This window comes from Manduca sexta, chromosome 28 (assembly GCF_014839805.1).
Source record: "Manduca sexta isolate Smith_Timp_Sample1 chromosome 28, JHU_Msex_v1.0, whole genome shotgun sequence".
Classification (NCBI taxonomy): domain Eukaryota; kingdom Metazoa; phylum Arthropoda; class Insecta; order Lepidoptera; family Sphingidae; genus Manduca; species Manduca sexta.
Genome location: NC_051142.1, coordinates 3,664,514 through 3,684,585, shown reverse-complemented (window position 1 = coordinate 3,684,585; position 20,072 = coordinate 3,664,514). Strand labels below are relative to the sequence as shown.

Genomic DNA, 20,072 nt, shown 5'->3' with positions numbered 1-20,072 from the left:
ATTCATAATATGTCTAGAGTATTATGTTGACCAGTGGTGCAATGGACCCAATGGGTTTGCTGTGCCGAGGAACCGGGCGAGACGGGCGATATAATTTTTTTGGTCTCCATTTTTCAGACAACCTTTTATTTTAGTTCCCAAGTGTATATTTGGGACATACGTCTATGTCGCAGAATAGTTAAAAGTTTCGTTTTTCGCATCTTGCCGCCCCCCTAAAAGTACTGCTCGTCGCAGATCACCAAAACTACGCTAAACACTGTGTTTTAAAAAAAATGGCGTAAAGGTAAAGTCACCGGTTTAAGTTGTGCGTTGCCTGTCAGTCAGTATTAAGTAATTTATTATCTTATATATAGATGGAAACGTAACACGACATTACAAAATACGAGACCGCTAAATGAACAGGACAAACACCTACGAACAGAACACCTGCGTTACACAATATACGAGGCAAGGTTTTGGCGCGTTTCGTGGGCGACTCGGCCGCGGCGGCTGGCGCCCACATCAACCTCCATTTTATTTAAATATTGGCGGCAAATACCGCTGAGCGGGAATTATTGTGCCGTTCCGTTTAACGTGCGTCGTAAGCTGTAAAGTCGAAGTTTTATTTGTGTAAGTATTGCGTCGATAAAATCATTTTAGTATTCAGAAGCGGAATGGAGACGTCGCGTTGTAAAACTCCACTTTTGTTTTTTATTCTGTAATGGCATTATTTATTATGTCCCATTGTGTTCTTTGTGAAGTTTGCAAACGGTGGTTTTAGTCTGGAAATGGCCAAAAAATGGGGTGAATGCACTGGTTGCCTTTGTGACTGAGTCCAGAAGGATGAGTTTTTTGTATTCAGTGCTGCCATTTCGGTAACAGCCTACAGCGAATAGCTATTTGTTTAAGATTATTTTAGATCAAATACTTACTAATCTATAAAAATGGCGATAAAAAAATTATTTATGATCGGCACGTTTCTCGAAATGATGAGACTATAAAAATTTTGATAGCCCGATCAAACTCAGGATATCACCTTCGTAGCCAATGCAAGTTGTCAATAGTCCACTGAGACGACATATGCAACTTATGATGTAAATAAACAAATATGTTCGTCTATGTCGCGGACCTTGCGTGCCAGTAACAATGAATAATAAGTGAATAAATAACGCATTCGTGAACTAGTCACATCCGAGTGGTTAGCGAGTTGCTCATGGAATCATGATGAAGTGTTTTCTTATAAATTTGTATTTTAAAAAGAAACAATTAATTGAAATATAGGTAATATAAATAGACTAAGGAAGCTGTATTTTGATGATTTAAGCAATATATATGGAATGTGTTTATTGATTAGAAATATAGTGCTGTTTATACGCGGTTTACAATTTTCGTGAACTAATTGATTCTTATAAAGTTTTGAACTAATCGAATCCTATAAGCCTTTATAACATCTTTTAGAAAATTATCATAAAAGCTATATTATCCTTTTTTTAATTAATTAATCACCTCCATCAATAAACTAAAAAGAGTTATATCCTATTTCGTAGAACAAATTCTTGTTAAAACTTAAAACGAAACATAAATCAAGCTCATTAAAAAATATCCGCGCTAAGCGACGGAGACAAACGTATACCACAAACAATAAGGACAAAAAATAACTGGCCTGTAGTCTCATGCCAATTTCATAGATTCGCTATTAATCGCGCGTATAGGGAGTTGTCGCAGCCTTGCTTGGCTGGTTGGCATTTGCGGCGGTGACGTCATGTGTCATGATTCAACCGCGCGCGAGCCTCCGGTACTTATCTGACATTGTATTTTATATGTTTTAGATAAATAATTGCAATTGTTTTATGCTAAATAGCTTGTTAGTGCAGACTTTGCTGTTCGTTGTTACGAGTTCATTTAAAATGCAGTTTGTATGATATTTCAACTGGCTGTATAGTTTATACCTGTTTGCTTTTTGCAAAAGATAGAACTAAAAATAAGTATTTTATCTCAACCTTGTTGGGGTTTAATATATCCGATGTATTAATATTATTTTCTTTTACGTGTTTTATTGGAAATCTGGTATTTTGAATCTTTACAAGGTTTTTACCTTCTTGTTGGCAGACCTTCGAAATATTCTCGATTGTTAGCGCGAAATGTGGAGACAGCACTGTATTTTTTAATGAGTTATTTTTAACTAGTATTTTTAGGAGCGTGTCTTAGTTAATAATTATATATTGATTTATAAGAGGTTATAGTAATATAAATGCGCTCCCTTTTAAAAAAAATAAAATTAAAATAAACGCTACGAGCAAAGAAAACAAAATCATTCAGCCACATTCAAACAAAAGAAGACACTACCATCAAATATTCAAAATCTCATTGCATCTGATTTATAATTAGTTATACATCTGATAACCGAATCGGGAGATGACTGCGCAGCTTCCTTTCAGTTTATCTCTCGTCGATTGTCTGATCTCATAACGTGATAATCGTTGGTAGCGAAGCTTCCATGATCGTGGCTTTGTGACAATGAAAATTATATTCCAGACATCATTTATTGGTTTGAGATAATTTTAATTGCATTTTAGATATAGATGTAAAAAATGGTTATTATAATATGTTGTAAGAAGTTGATACAGGATATTTACTTCCGTAACAATTAATTTAAATAGATATTGCATGAGTTCAAGTGCGAATGTTAATTAAAAGACAATTATAATGATACATTATATTATTTATTTGTTCATAGATTCTAAAAGTGTTTGTGCAACGATAACCCTTTTTTATTAAAGCTAATTATAATAGCTGAAGATACAAACTTTTAATGTAGGGATATTTTAATTAATTGCGTGGTGTGTCTTTTGTCTTCCACTATTCAATAGTATTAGAATGCTATTAATGCACAGAAAACTACAAATAATACAAACACATTTCATGCTTTTCTCTCCGTAGAGGTAGGCAGAGGTGAAACAAAGGCACTTACTTTTCGCCTGGTGTATTGCATCCCATGATATGATATGGGGCCTATCGCCGTATTGGACACAATTTCCAGACTCTGGGTTAATACTGAGCAAAATAATTCAGCTCGACCCGGGACTCCAGAGCCGTGGTTGTACTGCGCACTCAATATATCTGCGCCACTGAGACATTCAATATTTAAAATAACTTTCTTTATAAAACTTATTTTTGTTGGGGAGGCGTGGATATCGCAGAATATACAGTCTAGGCACCAGTCATGATACCTTTTTTAAGTTTTTTCATTTTTAAAACAGTCCTGTGACTATGCAAAAAGAAATAAACATGTTGCACTCGCGCCAGGCGTAGGGCAGATACTATTGTATTAATACGATAAACCATTATTAAATTAAAAGGAAAAAATATAATGGAATGTGCGCGGTAAAATTTGTTGCCAATCTCGATGGGTTCGTTAGTTTTTAATAAATTTGAATATGGAATGAATACAGAAACTTGGTACTCAATGCAGTAAAAAAAAAATTTGCCAAGCGACAGCTCATATATGAGACCACATCATTGTATATGGAAATAAAATCCATTAGCCAACTACTACTTTATTTAAGTTTAAAAGTAGGGGAATAAAGCTCATATTCGAAACAAAATTCAAACACGCATCAAGTCTTTATCCCCGATGGGGTGGACACAGGTGCAACTAGTGTACTACTTTTCGCCGTGTCATTTGTGTTTTGTCCTGTGATGCGATGGGGGCGTGTCTATCGCCATATCGGGAACTAAGTCCATACTTCGGGCTGATACTGAGAAGAAAAACTTAATATCACTTTATCCGACCCGGAATTCAATCTCGAGACTTCGAAGTGGAAATGAAATAATTTATTTGAACCTGTAAAATGTAAAATTATTTAGATTCCGTCAATATTAACTCTACCACCATTTCGGACAGCAGTTCTCACCAGAGAAAAACGGGCAAGATACTCTGGAAGCAAAACAACTACGTCATAGAAGCATTCTGAGATTCGATGAATTTAAGATTGTAATTTCCTCAACAAGTGCTGAAATTTTGAAAAACACCGTAAAGGTAGGAGCATTTGTTAAATAATAACTTACATAAATAATTCCAATTTCTAAGTAAAGTTTTAGTAATTTACCGTAACCTATTTTATGTGGACGCTGCGTTATTGTCGCGATTGGAATTATTGCGAAGTTGGACGAAACTGGAAACTAGTTTCGTTGTTAGAACGTTACTTTACGTCCTGGATCTAGGTCGATAGCAGCGTCGTAACCCGTGGGGTGTTGCTCAAATATTTGTCTTAAATTTATCACGTAATTTTGAATCATGACAATTGTACATTTATTTCTGTCATAGCGTTTAATGTTAACGTAAAATTGCCATCATTAAATGGAATGAATAAGCATCGGTACTCATCTCACAAAACTCGAATGTTTCGATAAGACGCCTTAGATTACGACTAGGAAGCGAGACTATTCAGCTTATTTATAATTCTTACAACGTTTTAAAGGTTAAGGGTTTACTGCCTTCATAAGAAGTGTTGTGTACGTCTCTAACAGTTATACCGTGTTTTATATTACTATGTTGAGTATCATTTATAGCCCGAGGAAGTGAGAAAAACATTGTATAATATGACTGACGTATATAGCGTTTATTAGTCCCTTAGACTTTGGGCAAACCAAGAGCATTGAAAATCGTACACAAGCATTTTAATGTAGCCGTGTGAGCGAAGAACGTTTGCGACTCTATAACAAATTTATGTTTCACTTGACATGTCGCTAGTAGTCATACAAACACTTTACTATTTCCATTGAACTTATTAGTTCCATTACTTCCACACCCGCATTCACTAAGTTTGCCGCATGAGAAATAGCCTTTGTTACGGTGAAAGCAGGAAGTTATGCAAGTATTAATGCTGGTGTAATTACGTATACATTATACATTTGTCTTTTGTCCGCGATGCTAAATACTGTGCCTTCTAACAGAGGTTTTAAAAGTATGAACGTTTTTAACCATATTGTACACAGGCGGCACTGACGTTACATTTAAATATTCACATAAATTATTTTATTTAGTTTAAGTGAAAACGGTTTTTGGTTATGAGTATATCCCTAATTTAATAAGTAATGCAATAATTGTAGGATTTGTTAGAGACTTAGTCATAGGAAAAAATATTAATAATGTACTTATACCTAAATAGGTTTAATATATTTTGTCACAACTACGTACTTGAGTTTCAAGAATTGCGTAAATATACACACATATACAACATCACGCATTTATCCCCGAAGGGGTATGCAGAGGCGCAACCAAGGCACCCACTTTTCGCCAAGCGTGTTCCGTCCCATGATGTGATAGGGGGCGAGTCTATCGCCATATCGGGCACAAATTCCAGACTCCGGGCTAATACTGATCAGAAAAACCCAAATATCACTTTACCCGACCCGGGATTCGAACCCAGGACTTCAGAGCGCTATTGTACCGCGCTTTCACTACAACTACGCCCCGAGGCAGTCTGCGTAAATATAAATACGGGTAATTATCAGAATTTGTAAACATTAGTTAAATATAAATGAATCCATATTGAAACCGCTAGTGGAATGCAAAATATCCGTGTGCAAGCAGTTTCCTTATAAACCAGCCCCTTTATACCCCTTCAATAAAAGCAAAACCATCTCCTATTCAGAGGTATTGAAAAACGCGCACAATTAGATTGCTTGCTATGTGAATGATCGCGGAGATCAGACGTCATTTCAAAGGGCGATGAATGATGTTCAGAAAGCGGTTATAAACTATCGTAATCTTATTGCCGTGCTAGACGTTTAGAAAAAAACTTCAAGACCCCACACGGATGTTTCAAGGAAAAATGATTATTTTCCCACGAGTATTGATGTACTTAGTAATATATTGTCAAGTTTATTAATGCCCGAAATTATTTCGCTATTCCGTTATAGTGTCTAAAATGTGTCTTACCTAGTAACCGTATAAGTCGTAGGTTACATTGAAACGAATAACTTGCAGTATTTCGACAAATCTATTTTAGTAATGAATAAATGTTCGTAGATTTTAGTATTGCAAAGATTTAAAAAAATCAATAGACAATGATGTCAATTTCTTTGTCGGAGTTCTTTGCCGCGCCAATTTATAATGCATTTTTTTAGTTTCAGTCTGTCAATTCTTTCGCGTAAAGGCGGCTATTTATTGAAGTCATCGATTTAACTTGACCACAATCGATCATTTCACTCGATCGCACCTCCCCACATGTTTTTCATCGTGTTTTTATTGATGACAAGGCTTGGTGTTTTTTATCCCTGCAATGTCTTGTCATGTGGTTGACTGCAGATTGACTTGTAGGCTTATGCTTTTGAAAATAAAAATAACAAATAAACGTGTTCAGATACATGTAACAGGTAGGTAATACTTATGTTGTGGTATAAGTATATCTTTTGTAATCCCTATACTTATTTATGTGTAAAATGAAAATTACGGAATATTTAAAATAACCTGTTTTAGAGTCGTAGAATAAGTTATTTATAAACACAAGTCATATCTCTTTGTTTAAGATGGGAGGAATTTGCGAAATATGAAAGGTCAATGTATGTCCCTCTCACATTTACGGATATGGTTACAATGTGGGTGTGTTGTGTAGGATGGTGGAGGTATCAAAGATGTTTTTATGTACTAAAAATATCCTCTTAAAAGGTTATGTATTTTGTAACAGATAAATTAAATATATACATTTAAATTTATTTACATTGGAACACAGCGATCCAAATATATTTCGTGAAACGGAACGTTATGTTATATGGCGATGTCAAATAAACAGCTGAGAGGAAAAAACGTCAAAAAACTGCGGCGAGTCCGAAGAAAACACGTCAGTTTTAAGTTTTAACAACTTTATTATTTGCCAACGATCAAATAATAATCCCATTTGCATTTAATTATACACCGCGTGTGATACCAACAAGATTTTAATTCAGTTAAGTGCCGCGTGTCGAGAATTATCGGAGATCGATAGAGGTATATTATGTCGTCAATAATTGATTAATTTTATTGCAAAACGACAAATTTATGAATGAAATGTGAAGTGCGAGCGTTTTGTAACATACTTCTTTTAATTTCAGGTGTTTATAACAATGGGATGGTTTAGAAAAAGTGACCTTAAAATTTTAGTAGTGTTTGTAGTTTTAACAACTGCGTTATGTAGCGTGCAGCCACCGGCCATTAATCCGGGGATCCTAACCCAGTCTAAACAAGTCGGCGACTGTCAGGCTTGTAAGATATTCATCGAATCTTTCAAAAAAGGCTTGGAACGTACAGCCAGAGGTAAATATGAAGGTGGGGATGCTGCGTGGGAGGAAGAGAAACTTAAAAAGTCGTACAAACGGAGTGAGATGCGTCTCATAGACATACAGGAAAGTATATGCAAAGAGACTAAGCACTCTAGCCAGTGCCACTTAATGGCAGAGAAAGCCGAAGAGTATATTGAGCAGTGGTGGGCACAGGATCCTGACGAATCAGACGATCTTTTTACATACATTTGTATAGATAACATGAAATTATGTTGCCCAGAACATCACTATGGTAAGGACTGCACACCATGCCCAGGAGACCATGAGAACCTCTGCAACGGCCATGGTAAATGCAGAGGAGATGGAACACGAAAAGGAAACGGTACTTGCCTCTGTGATGCAGGATACACAGGAGAGAACTGTGACCAGTGCACTGTAGACTATTACATATCAAATAGAGACGAGAAATCTGTGACATGCTGGCCATGCCATGTGTCTTGTTCAGGAGGATGTCGACAAGGCACACAGAAGGACTGCGTGGCTTGTAAGACTGGTTTCATCTTTGACGTAGATGAAGGCTGCATAGACATTAATGAGTGCGATGATATAAACAAATGTACGAAAGACCAGTTTTGTATGAACTCTCTGGGTTCGTTCATGTGCATGGCGTGTGATAAGTCTTGTGCCGGTTGTCATGGCGATGGACCGGATGGCTGTCGAAAATGCGCTAAAGGCTATTCGAGGAAGGGAGAATTTTGTATTGAGGACAGGGAGGATGAATATCAGTCTGAAAAGTTAGCCAACACAAGGTAAAGCCATTCATACAATTCTTTTTTGGTGGTTGTTATGATTTTTGTTTAATGTGTGCATATTTTTTACAGAAGTGAGGAGTTGTAAGGATTAACACAATTGCTAGTTGAGTAGGTAAATCAGTTTTTTATTGGTGGTGGGGTATTTTGTACCTAAAATTTAACGTAGTGCTACAGGGGAAGTAAATAACAAAATATTATTAAAATTTATATAAACAGTATATATAAACTTAATGAGGTATTTTGTGCATACATCTTGTGTCCTAACGGTGGCTCTTTCATTAGGACATGTATGTATCTTTTGAGTATGAGGTGTAATTATGAAAATAGGTGCATGTAATCCGAACTATATATTGAATATCTAATAAATAATATGAAAAAAATATTTTCTTGATGTACATGATGTACTTAGTTCTACATTTAATGCTAATAAAGATTATTTTTATTATATTTATATACAAAAGGCAACAATCATAAAATTTATATATTACATTTGCTTTAAGTAACAAATATTTTGTATATATATATATATATATATATATATGTATATTATGTATTTCATACAGTTATAGGTTGAATCTAACTAATCAGCTTTTATAACATGACTTATTATTTTAGGTACATGACCTACGTGGGCCTTCTCATTGCAACAGTCATTCTACTCCCCATGTCCATGTCTCTAGGAGGCATTGTTGGAGGAATGGTACTTGCCTACATTGTGGGGGCTGAGTATTACTGTATGATAAACGGACACAATGGCCTTGTGGACTTAAAAGACTATGATTTGATGCAGTTATTCCGTACATAATTAACTTGTAGAAATTTTACGTCTAGGTTCTGAATAGATGTAGTATTTATTGTAGAGTAAGCTTAGAATTGTGCTCAATTTTTTGATAAGTAAGAAGTGTGAGGTGTGTTTGAAATGGATTTTAATTATCAAATTAATAAAGGCTGCAAAAGCTTGATGTAGTCTGAAAATTTTGGTATGAATATTCATAATTTCTTAATTGGTATTTAATATTTATATGGAGTGTTTTAAGAACTAACATTTTGGAAGACCAATAAAAATTATTAATAAAAAAATTTGAATATATGGAATTAAAAGTATAGCTAATGTTATTTTTCTTAATCACACAGGAAAAATAATTTTGAGGATAAAATAGTCGCCATTTTAGCCTTTAGAATCGCATTTGTTGTTTTCTGAACAGACATTGAAGTAAGTAATTTAATAATGCACGTAAATAAGTATTGATTTGTGGTATCAGTTAAAGAATGAAAGGTAATATGTAACAGTATCTGAATTGATTCTTAAGTTATAGATGAGACAAATATGTCTACTGTTACCACTTGTGAGAATTGTAGTTTGCGAGCTATTATCTCGTCTAAGATCAAAACCACGGTAAGATTGTCATGTTAAAAATACTTAATGGCGCTCTCTTCCACTTTCATATGGGAAATTGCGTGACTAAACATCAAAGTGGTGTTTGTATTTCTAATTTCCTTCTAAGCATAAAAAATATTGCAAGGTATTTAATTATATAAATGCGAAAGTTCTTTTGCCTATCTATTAGACTTTCATGGTTCACACACCGTTGAACTGATTTTGATGAAATTTGGTATGAAATAAGCTCGAACACCACGAAATTACATAGTACAAAGCTAATTTTTTATGTATTTGTCACCAACAGAGTTCTGAAGTGCCAATCGCGATCAAAACATTGTTTATTTAAAATACATTTAATGGTTAGTCAAATTTCTATTTATTTTTATTAGGTAGAACTATTTTATAACATCGATATTTATTGTATATTATTAGGAACATTAGAACGAGATTAAAGACAAGGAATTTAATTATACTTAATTATATCTATTGATTAAAATGGTAAAACTTGTGTTGATTATTTAAATGTTTAATTTTATTGAAGATGTCTGTTTTTATTAAAGCATTGTTATAGAATTTATTTAACATTCTGTTTTAATATTTTGTTCTTATTGAGATTGGTCGCTGCGCAGTGGCGAAAATTTAGCTAGGAGGAATTCATTGTATTTGTATAAAGTTGTTTTTGTTAATTTGTTTTAAGTGTAATGTAATTTATATAAATCATTTTTCTATCAATAAAATAATTTATACGTATTCGAACTTAGTAATTTATTATTAGGTGAATTACGTACTGTAGAAAAAGAAAGCATATTTTAATTATGTCATCCTAGTATCTAATATTTATTTTAAATATAAAACTATTGCAGTCATGACGTGAAAAGATTTCGTTAAAAAAAATGTAAAAATGCAGTGAAATAGATAATGTATAAACATAGTAGACAGTAATCGGGAAATGTAAAGTTTGATTCCTTTACCACGTGGTAAAGGAATCAAACATTGTAATGAAAGTGAGGAACATTAGAATAAGTATAAGACTTAGAATTTTCTTATTAGTGCAATTAGTATCGAAAGTGGACGATTTGTAAGAGCATTGTATTTGTTCACAATTATTTAACTAATCTTGTGTCAAAAATAATTTGTAAACATGTGTTTTTTGCCTGTTTTAAGAACCATTGAAAATTGTGTTTGTGTTGTCTATAGGCGTTTTAAATTCAGTTAGTTTTTTGGACACTTTAGAGATTGGAGATATAACGAAGATTTTATTTAAATAACGATTTTTAAATTTAGAATTGTGTGTGATTTATTTATTGAATTTGTTTTGTTTCTGAAAGTGAATAAGATTCTTACCAATACATGTATTTGGAAAATAACTCGTTTTATTATTTTCTCATATGACGCATTCTTTAAAGGCATTTTTGTTTTATGTACTGAAATGGATGATTTGAACCTTATTGCAATACATCCGATTATTACCACTCATAAGGCATCTAATGAACACGTTACACGACATACATTTCCAATGCTATACACAAAGCCAAAATAGCTCAACGTGGGCATTGTCAAGGTCGACTTGAATAGACTATGTTTTTTTGCCAAATTCAATTATGAAAAAATACAAATGAAATAGTTACATACTCAATTTAGTGTCATAATGACTAGCATGCAGATTTCTTTATACCGAATTAAATAGATACTGAATTAAACAGAGAGTTCATTTGTTTATATTTAATTTTCACGTTACTTGAACATGGCGTGGGATGACATTATCTTACCACGCCGCGCCAAAGCGTAGCCGAGGGATCGGAGCGTCACCCCCCACTCCCGAAATAAAGTTTGTTCAACCAATAATTTAAGATTGATTTTAGATTTTTTAAGCTGAGTTTTTTCAACTTTTTTATCGAATGAATATAAATGTCATTCAATGCACATTTTTGTTGATTTATTTTGTGACATCCTTCGATACTAAAAACTAGCTAGGCCATTGTACCACGCACATGAATTACTGATAGTTGACGACTTCTGCTTTTTGCATCAAATGCGGTGACATACATGACATCAGTTCCAAATAGTACATGAACCGGTGATGGACACTACGCGTCACAGCGCAATTTACATGTAGTCACGCCTATCGACGTATTATGTGATGACCATGACACGGTTTTGTTCGCGTCCGCGGTTCATCGTGTTAATTTATGAACGATTAGCGGTTATGTTTTTAAGTACTGATGTTATGAATAAGGACGTAACCGTAAACTGACAGGTTTTATATGTAACAATTGTTTTTTTTAATCGACAGTATGCTACGGGTTTCAACTTGGTTTGACGGAGTCGCGAATCTCTAACTATGCTTATTCTTTACTAAAATGTTATCTATAAGTATTCCTTCTAAATTGCGGTAAAATATTCACTTTTTTGAACTCAGTTTTTGATCTTAGGTATACACGTAAGATCAAAAACCAAACATATATGTTTTGGCATTTTTGTGGATCGGAGTAAATTAGAGGGCAATAATTTTTTAAGATAAAAAATATGGTAATAGTTTATCGCCACAGCGCGTGCCTTGTGTACCCAAATGTCAATCACAACCCACGCACGTTATGTAATGTTTTAGAACATTTTGTTCAAAGTTTCGAAAGTGGAACTAATTTGATGATGGCATCGGCTTCATGTGAACTTTACAGATGTAAAATAGCATAATTAAATTATTTTTCATTAATCTATCTAGTTTTACTAGAAAATTCATTAAATGATGTCAATCTACAAAATTAACGTATTGCAAAAGCTATTAAACAGTATAGTTAGTTAACAAAATATATTGTTTTGGATAGAAGAGCGTATTCAATTTTTATTATTTTAACTAGAAAATTTTTATACAACCTTGGGCGCACTGTTATCTAACACACATACTATTACTGTGATTATTATTTGCTATTACTGTCTTGCAGAAAGACGCGAAATAACACCATCATCATTGCGATCCTTTACAATCTATCCTTTACAAATTTTCTTTCCCTTAGAGACATAATACCTGTAATTAGTAATCATAGTTATAAACATCAATTCACTTGCGTGTCCATCAGTTTTTTTGTAACTAATAAACAGATGATACTGGCTTCCTTACGCCTTAGTTTAGTATTTCCTCATATATCTGTGGTGGAGGCACCTGCGTGTTTTGCGGAATGCTGCGGTCGCTTCTAATTTTACCTTACACCCACGTATCATCTCAAGCTCAAGTGGTTTACATATATCCTTGAGTATATAACATACTTGTAGAAAATTAAACTAGGATTGTCTTCGGATATTTATAAAGTTATCTAATTCGTGGATAATATGTCTCTAGTACTTTCCACTATCACTTGTGGTAGGATATAATTTATATTCGCCCGGATAGCGACCACTGTACACAAGGTGTTTAAATCCACCATAGTGGCCCGCGTAAGTGTGTCGCGTTCTTGGATTAGTCTGTGTATATCCGGTTCCAACAGGCCGGCATAATTGTGTCGACTGCCGAGGTGTAATCATCTCTCGTCAGTCGACACTCTATTGGACCCTGCTTCACTTATCATCAGGTGCAGTAGAGTCACATTGTCGTGTACGTCTAAAAATTCTCCGAAAAACATTTTCACGCGGAGTTGCGGGTGATTACTTAGTAATAATATTAGCTCTGTATTATATACCGTCCCACTGCTGGGCACGAGCCTCCTCTACTAATGAGAGGGATTAGGCCTTTAGTCCACCACGCTGGCCTACCCGGATTGGTGGACTTCACTTACCTTCAGAATTCCTACACAGAACTTCTCAGGTATGCAGGTTCCCTCACGATGTTTTCCTCCGTTAAAACAAGTGATAATCCACAAAGAATTAAGTAAACAACATAATTCATTACAGCATGAGAATAGTTATCAGTATTATCAACATAGACAATGTGTTGCACGATATAATAGTCGTTACAGTACAACAACGGTACACCTCAACCTGCACTGCCGCAGAGCTATAAACTCTCGTACTTAGCAAGTGTAGATATGGTTAAATGCTTTATTTAACTAGCTTGGTGTTTGTTATTTAAGTATGTTTTTAAGTTGATCCGTGTAAGGTCTTCCTGCTCGTAAGTGATGAGACGAAGGTCCCACGCTTTGTTGGCATATATATTAAGCATGCAATCTAAAACTATAAAATATGAAATATATTGCTGTAAATAATAGTCAGTTTCAGAGATTATAGTTTCAAAATTAACGCATGTCGACCTTTTAGCCGGACTACCTGGTGCTTAGTGAGTGTCAGAGTTCAGCCATAAGGATCTTGCAGTATTGAGACATATATATAATAATACCAGCCCTGTATTCTATACCGCGCACTGCTGAATACGGGCCCCCTCTACTATTGAGAGAGATTAGGCTTTAGTTCACCACCTAGAGCGGGTTGCTTTCTCATACCCTCGTAATTCTAATTTGTTTTAGTTTGCAGAATTGTCAGGTATATTTCCTCCTGATGTTTTACTTCACTGTTAAAGCGAACGATCATTGATAAACAATATACTCATAACTTCGAAAAGGCAGAGAGGTGTGCCTTGGGTTTTGATTCTTTGTATTCGTCTCAGCAGATCGTTCCATTGCCTTAACACAGAAAAAAAGAGTAACTGATTTATAAAGTAATTACAAATCTTGTCTCAAGATGTGTTTTATAACTAGATGCAGAGTATTGTGTTGTTAGAGGTTTTCTTTCTTCATTTAGAATGCGAAGTTTCGTCATATGGTGGAATTGTTTTTTATTTTTTATATACGAGCACGTTAGAATGACCTCACTGTACCTTGATAAGAGGAATTGGATCCGAATAGCATCTCAACTGATGAGAGATGAACGTCCGTCAATACAATTAAGTTTACTTGTTTGAAACCGAATATACACAGTCTGATGTCCAATATGGCGATAGGCTCGCTCCCTATCATATCATAAGACGGCACACACTTGGCGAAAGCTGGGTGCCTTGGTTGCATCTGAGTCTACCCCTTCGGGGATAAAAGCGTATTGTACAGTTTGTTTGTTTTTTTATTACGGAAGTCGATACATTTCGTGGGCCACTATGGCGGGTTTTATCATCAGGTGTGATTGCTATCTAGACTGATATAAACATTATTCTGCCATCTCAAATACCACTTTTTTATGTAATGTTTGGTATGTGGTGATTAAACGTTTGATTAATTCTATGGAACTCTTTAATAGAAATCTCCGTAAAAGTACAGAAATCTAATAATTATACACACAAGTTGGTTTTGCAAAAATATCATTATGAAACAGATTCCCATGCGGCACACAATGGATACGATCGTTACTTTCATTCGCGTCGTTTTGTTTCAGTTTTTTAGATCTTTTGAAAGCTTTGACTACATTAATTGTTATTTTATAGTGTTATTCTTTGTTGATGTTGTGGGATCGATTTTTTATTGAGACAGATGAATTACAAGAGAGTTATTGGGATTGAGATTAGAGGAAAGACATTTTGATTTTTAATATGCAATTAATCGTGAATAGAAATATTTATAAATAATACCTATATTATAGTGCGTACCTGTTGGGCGTATTTTTAATTTCTTTGTACAATATATTGTGTTTATTTGATTATAATTAAATTTTAAAATAAGTAGATTTTTAAATTTTATATAAAATTAACATAAACTTTTATATTTCGACAAAAACGTTTATTATTATTAATTAATTATATGAATTAGTTTTGATAAAGGTTTTCCTCTTACGTGTTTAATTAACAAAAGATGTGAGGTTATGTATACGCGGATGTGAAAGGTGTTGTGGGAACATTAAGTTGATATTGAGAAACTTTAAAATAAGTCACAAATACTTGTGTTGTAAATGAAAGCATGATTGTAGAACTAGCACGCTATGCGAACGTTTCATTCAAGTTTGACAACCATCTCAAATATACCTATAATTAGTAAAATAAAAAAAGATATTCCATGTAAATACATTCATTTTAATTTATTTAGTTCGAAGTGCACACAACTTGAATAATAAAACTCGCACTTTATTTGTTTACACGTTTGTAAGTTGTTTTGATCCGATACTCTCATTGATTGTATGACTTGCAATCTACAGAAATAGCGTAAAAGTCATTCTAGGATTTAAAATAATACGAATAAGGTTTACGGACATAGATTTAGGAATAAAGTGTGTTGCAAACAAGATGTTTTTTTAGTCTAGTATGTAAAATATTGGTAGATGTAACTTATGTCTACGTATCATTGCTCCTTCCAACAACGTCGCAATTTATCATGTCAAGAACGTCTGCTTGTAGCGCGAAAACTTTGTAAATCATAGATCCAGATATTATAACTAATTCTGTGCAGTTATCTCAAAAACAAGACCACATTTAGTTGTAAAAACTGTACAAACAAATCCGTACGACTTTCCGCGAAACCACCAGTTCTATACAAATTAAAAAGATAAAATCTCTGTCACATTTCCACAGTCGGACAGTGGAGAACGGGTGTGCGTTTGTTAAACGTCCACTTAGTGCGGAGATGTTCGCGGAAGGGAAACGGGTTAGACTAGTTCGGTTAGTTGTGCCTGGACCTCGGTGCGTTAGACCGGTGCTAGGGTTAGATAATCATAAATTGTTTTTTTGATAAATCCTATTAAATAAGGAAGCTGTTGATGGTGTTTTAAACGATGAAATCAATGGGTTTGGATTTAATTTGATGCATATAGATCGAGCCTTGGATATGTAGGCAGCGTTTTCTTGAACAAGCTTATACTGGAAATTGAATTCGATAAATAAAGTCCACGCAGGAATAAATAGTGTTTATAATAAATTTATATCAATGGGTACCTAAGTAAACTATTTTTAACTGGAAAAAATTGCGATATTCACTTAAAATAAAGTTAATAAATTATGTTTTTATTGGGTTTGGTAGTAAACAATACCGAGATAACGAAATACTTGACTTTACTTAGGAGCCATTGATGTAATGCAAATTATTTATAAGGGGAGTATACTTATCTTATTGGAGACGGATCAGCGCATTGTTTATTCCTGCCTTCTAGCAGTAATAACATTATTGTATTCTAGTTTAAAGATCTTATTGTTAGATTAACTGTATCCTTTCAAAAACACCAAAATTAACTTGACTAATAAAGTCCAAACCGCAAGTTACAACACGGCCCATAAGAGGTGGCAACAGTGCCAGTGACTCAGTGCGTAGGAGCAGCGAGATTAGAACCCGGAACTTCGGCTATTGGCTTGCGTGTAATTTCATAGGGATTCGAGTTATTAATAACGTGGGTTTATATTTCGAGCTGTAAAGTGGCTCGTTGTGTTTCCTTACACTGATAATCCTCCAGTGGAGTCAAGCTGTGTTTCATGTGAATTTTGAATGGTTTGTTTTTATATGTAACTGCCTCGGCGGCGTAGTTGTATTACGCTACGATTGCAGAGCTGAGGTCTCGGGTTAGATCCTTGGGTCGGGTAAAGTATATAGTTTTGTTTTACTCGAATATCATTTTCGAGTTCGGAATTTGTGGCCAATGGCGATAGGTTCGCCTGTTATCTCATCATGGGACTAAATACGCACGATGAAAATCGGTGCATCAATGGTACCTCTTCCTACTCTTTTCGGTATTAAAAGGCGTGTTTGTTTTACATGTTATTTAGTTCTGCTATCACATTGATTTGATATAGTGATAGTTGAGACCCCGGGAGAGCACATAAGGCTCCTTTATTCCCGGGAAAATAAATAACAGGATTTGCATTCCTAAAAACTCAATCACGCGTGTGGAGAGGCGTTCAAAAGCTAAACTACATAATGTAATTTTCGTGAATCATTGCAACAAGGTACTTACAAACACTCTGTATGGTTGGTTGTACGTATGCGATACGTCTTGCTATGGTTTTAGAAGACCTATTCAGCCGTGCTAAGAAAAAAAGTGTTATCATAAAAAATCTAAATCTTGATTTTTGTGTTGTTAGATAGTTTAAAGAAATACCCATTCAATGAACTTACCTAAATAACGGTATCTTGTTTAGAACTTGTCAAAAAGACCTTAAAAGAGTTTCTCTATCTCAGCTTTACATATAAAACTATAAAACTACAATTATCTCGAAATAAGGTTTCCCTGACATACCGCTTAACACGGCAGCATTCATCTCTCATGTAAATAGTCAACGGTAAATAACTTATTAAGAGGTTAATTAGACGCGTCGATAAATGCCGGCGAAGATTGTAGACGATTAACCGAAGCTATTTTACAATCCACGATTTCAACGTTTCGTCACTACCGATATTGATTAGAACTACCAAATTTACTTAAATTGGTGGTATTAAAATTAAAGAGTATTCGCTTTATAGATAGGGAATAGACTAGAAATATCGTCACGTCGCAGGGGCGAAGGGTCCTTATAATCCGATTCTTGCCGGCTTCCCTTTATATAGAATCTATAGCACTCTTAATAAATTATGACCTATTTCAAAATTGTTAATTTGTGGCAATCGGAAAACAAATTTTAGTTTGCGACCTTTTTTTTTCAAATTGCTATAAAATTGAGCTTATTAAAGATAGGTAAAAAATGAAACTAAAAGGTAAACAGAAATTAGTTTTCCGACTACTGCCACAAATTAACAATTTTGAAATAGGTCATTATTTTATTAAGAGTGCGCTATATTATAACGATTAGCAGACCGTATTACGTATATACTTATTCATGCATATTAGTCCCTGTGTCGGGTTCACTCGGAAAATTCACCTTTCGCTTCTATCATGTCAGGGTGGAGAGATGCGTTGATAAAGTCGAAAGCCGCTGGATTCTGGTCGCGTCTAACAAGTCGGTTTGGAAATCTTTGTAGGATGTCTACGTTTAGTAAAAATTCTGTAGCTGATTTTAGTGTTAATTAATGTTCTCACAAAATTAACTATTTTGTACAAATGGCACAATGATTGTGACGACTAAACTTTAGTTTTCTGGTAATCCATTTACTTGATACTACGATATATCATGTTGTTATCTATTATAGCTTAACCCTTAGGTTGGGAGCCTAAATAACTCTGCCCAAAGTTCGATGCGTTTGTATAATATAAGACGACCCTTGCCGAGTTAATAAAATCAGGTTAAAAAAAAATATTAATGCTTTAAGCATAGTGATTGAAAGAAGCAAGCATTTCTCGCTAGTGTTCATTATTATGCCGGCCACACGCGAGCAGAACGGAAGCATTAAGTACCTCTTTAATTAGCTATTCTTTACAAATGGAGGAACATGTCCTTTACATATAGGGGTATACAACAATTTTAAAATAATCATGCTCACTACAATGTTGGAGACAGCTCTATGATAGGAATCTTATTATTTCAAAGGAATCACAAGTTTTATGATTAATTTTAATTTATTAGGAATATTTATGATTGATGTATTTAAATATATACCTACTTCTAAAACAATTGTAGTTTTCGTGGCAAATATTTGTCATAGACAACGAAATTTATTTTTTTGAATTCTTTGACAAAAGTGTTGAAATTTTAAAGAAACTAGAAGAGGTCAAATGAACTGCTAACTATGCATTAAATATACGTTATTATACAAAAAAACCTTGAGAACACATATTATATATAAAAGTGCGGGTAATAGTGATCATAAAATACATTTTCCACACGTCACTGTAAAAAAATAAAGACGCTCTCTCAAGGTTAACCGAACACTTTCCATCTCAAAGGTATTGCTTATTTACATATTTTCTAAATGCTCCTTCTTGATGCTTTACAATAAGGTGCAATTTCGCTTGTTTTACGAGGTATTTACTCAAGCAGGCTCGGAACCGGCCGAGTAATGTCAAAAGAGTCACATTGGTGGGACCTTCCAGTGCTCCTGGGAACGCTACACGAATAAAAAGTTTGACTTCAAACAATATAATGGGGTGTAGGGTGACCACCGCGTTTCTCTGCAAATCATGTATAGAACTTTGAAATAAATAACGCTCTAAGTCCTGTTTCCTCTGCCACACGTTATTTTAATAGTTTGTAACAAGAACGTAGCGTAACGCGTCGCGTTTAAGAGGAATGAAATTGGCATACAGAATATCATTCCACGCTAATTTCACAAAGATAACGTAACGCGGCCACGTTGGGAGTTTACACTGTCATAGAGGATAAGGCCCCTGTCGGCATTGCGGTGAAATTTGTGAATCATATGTGAATATGTGGTGAATAAAATTAGGAACACTGTTTCTGATTTTATTCTGCAACTATTTTAATTAGAAAAGGTTTTTCAGGAAAAAATGCTAATATTTAAAGCGAATACATAGAGTACTCTAATGTAAGATTGTAATAAAAAAATCTTGCAATATACAATGCAGACCGAAAAATATAATGTCAATGAACGAGAAGCATTAGGACGGCCGAGGTTCATTATAATTTTACCGTCTTATACTGCCTAATAAATCCATAAGAATATTGACAAGAAACTACAGATGTATATGAATATATTTCATTTAAAAGTCATTAGTCCTATCACAGGACTAAGGTTCCAAGCCTTAATGCCTTCCCAGGAAACTAACAGTAAAATTCCTATCACACGACGAATATGAAGCCTTCTAAGGAAATTAACAGTAAAATCCCACAATATTATTCAATATGGTAACAG

The 20,072-nt window shown here is 34.3% G+C and overlaps 2 protein-coding genes across 7 annotated transcripts in view; both read left to right on the top strand.

The window, feature by feature from the left end:
* LOC115450468 overlaps window positions 1–20,072 on the top strand; it is an 88,600-nt gene that overhangs the window by 12,777 nt on the left and 55,751 nt on the right. The gene's annotated exons all lie outside the window — the stretch shown is intronic.
* Window positions 6,768–10,802, top strand: LOC115450469 (cysteine-rich with EGF-like domain protein 2). Of its 3 annotated transcripts, none has more exons than XM_030178500.2 (4): window positions 6,768–6,970; window positions 7,075–8,051; window positions 8,124–8,162; window positions 8,670–10,802. In XM_030178500.2, the coding sequence occupies exons 2-3, from the start codon at window positions 7,087–7,089 to the stop codon at window positions 8,137–8,139; spliced, it is 981 nt and encodes a 326-aa protein (XP_030034360.2). In that variant the 5' UTR covers window positions 6,768–6,970; window positions 7,075–7,086; the 3' UTR covers window positions 8,140–8,162; window positions 8,670–10,802. The 3 variants fall into 3 exon arrangements, with proteins under 3 accessions (XP_030034360.2, XP_030034359.2, XP_030034358.2); XM_030178499.2 differs by having other exon boundaries at window positions 8,124–8,166; XM_030178498.2 differs by lacking the exon at window positions 8,124–8,162.

Excerpts from the sequence above, each read along its gene's own strand:
- LOC115450469 (XM_030178498.2), top strand. The coding sequence starts at position 7,087 with ATGGGATGGTTTAGAAAAAGTGACCTTAAAATTTTAGTAGTGTTTGTA. Across the intron at positions 8,052-8,669 it reads GAAAAGTTAGCCAACACAAG|GTACATGACCTACGTGGGCC; the intron begins GTAAAGCCATTC and ends TTATTATTTTAG.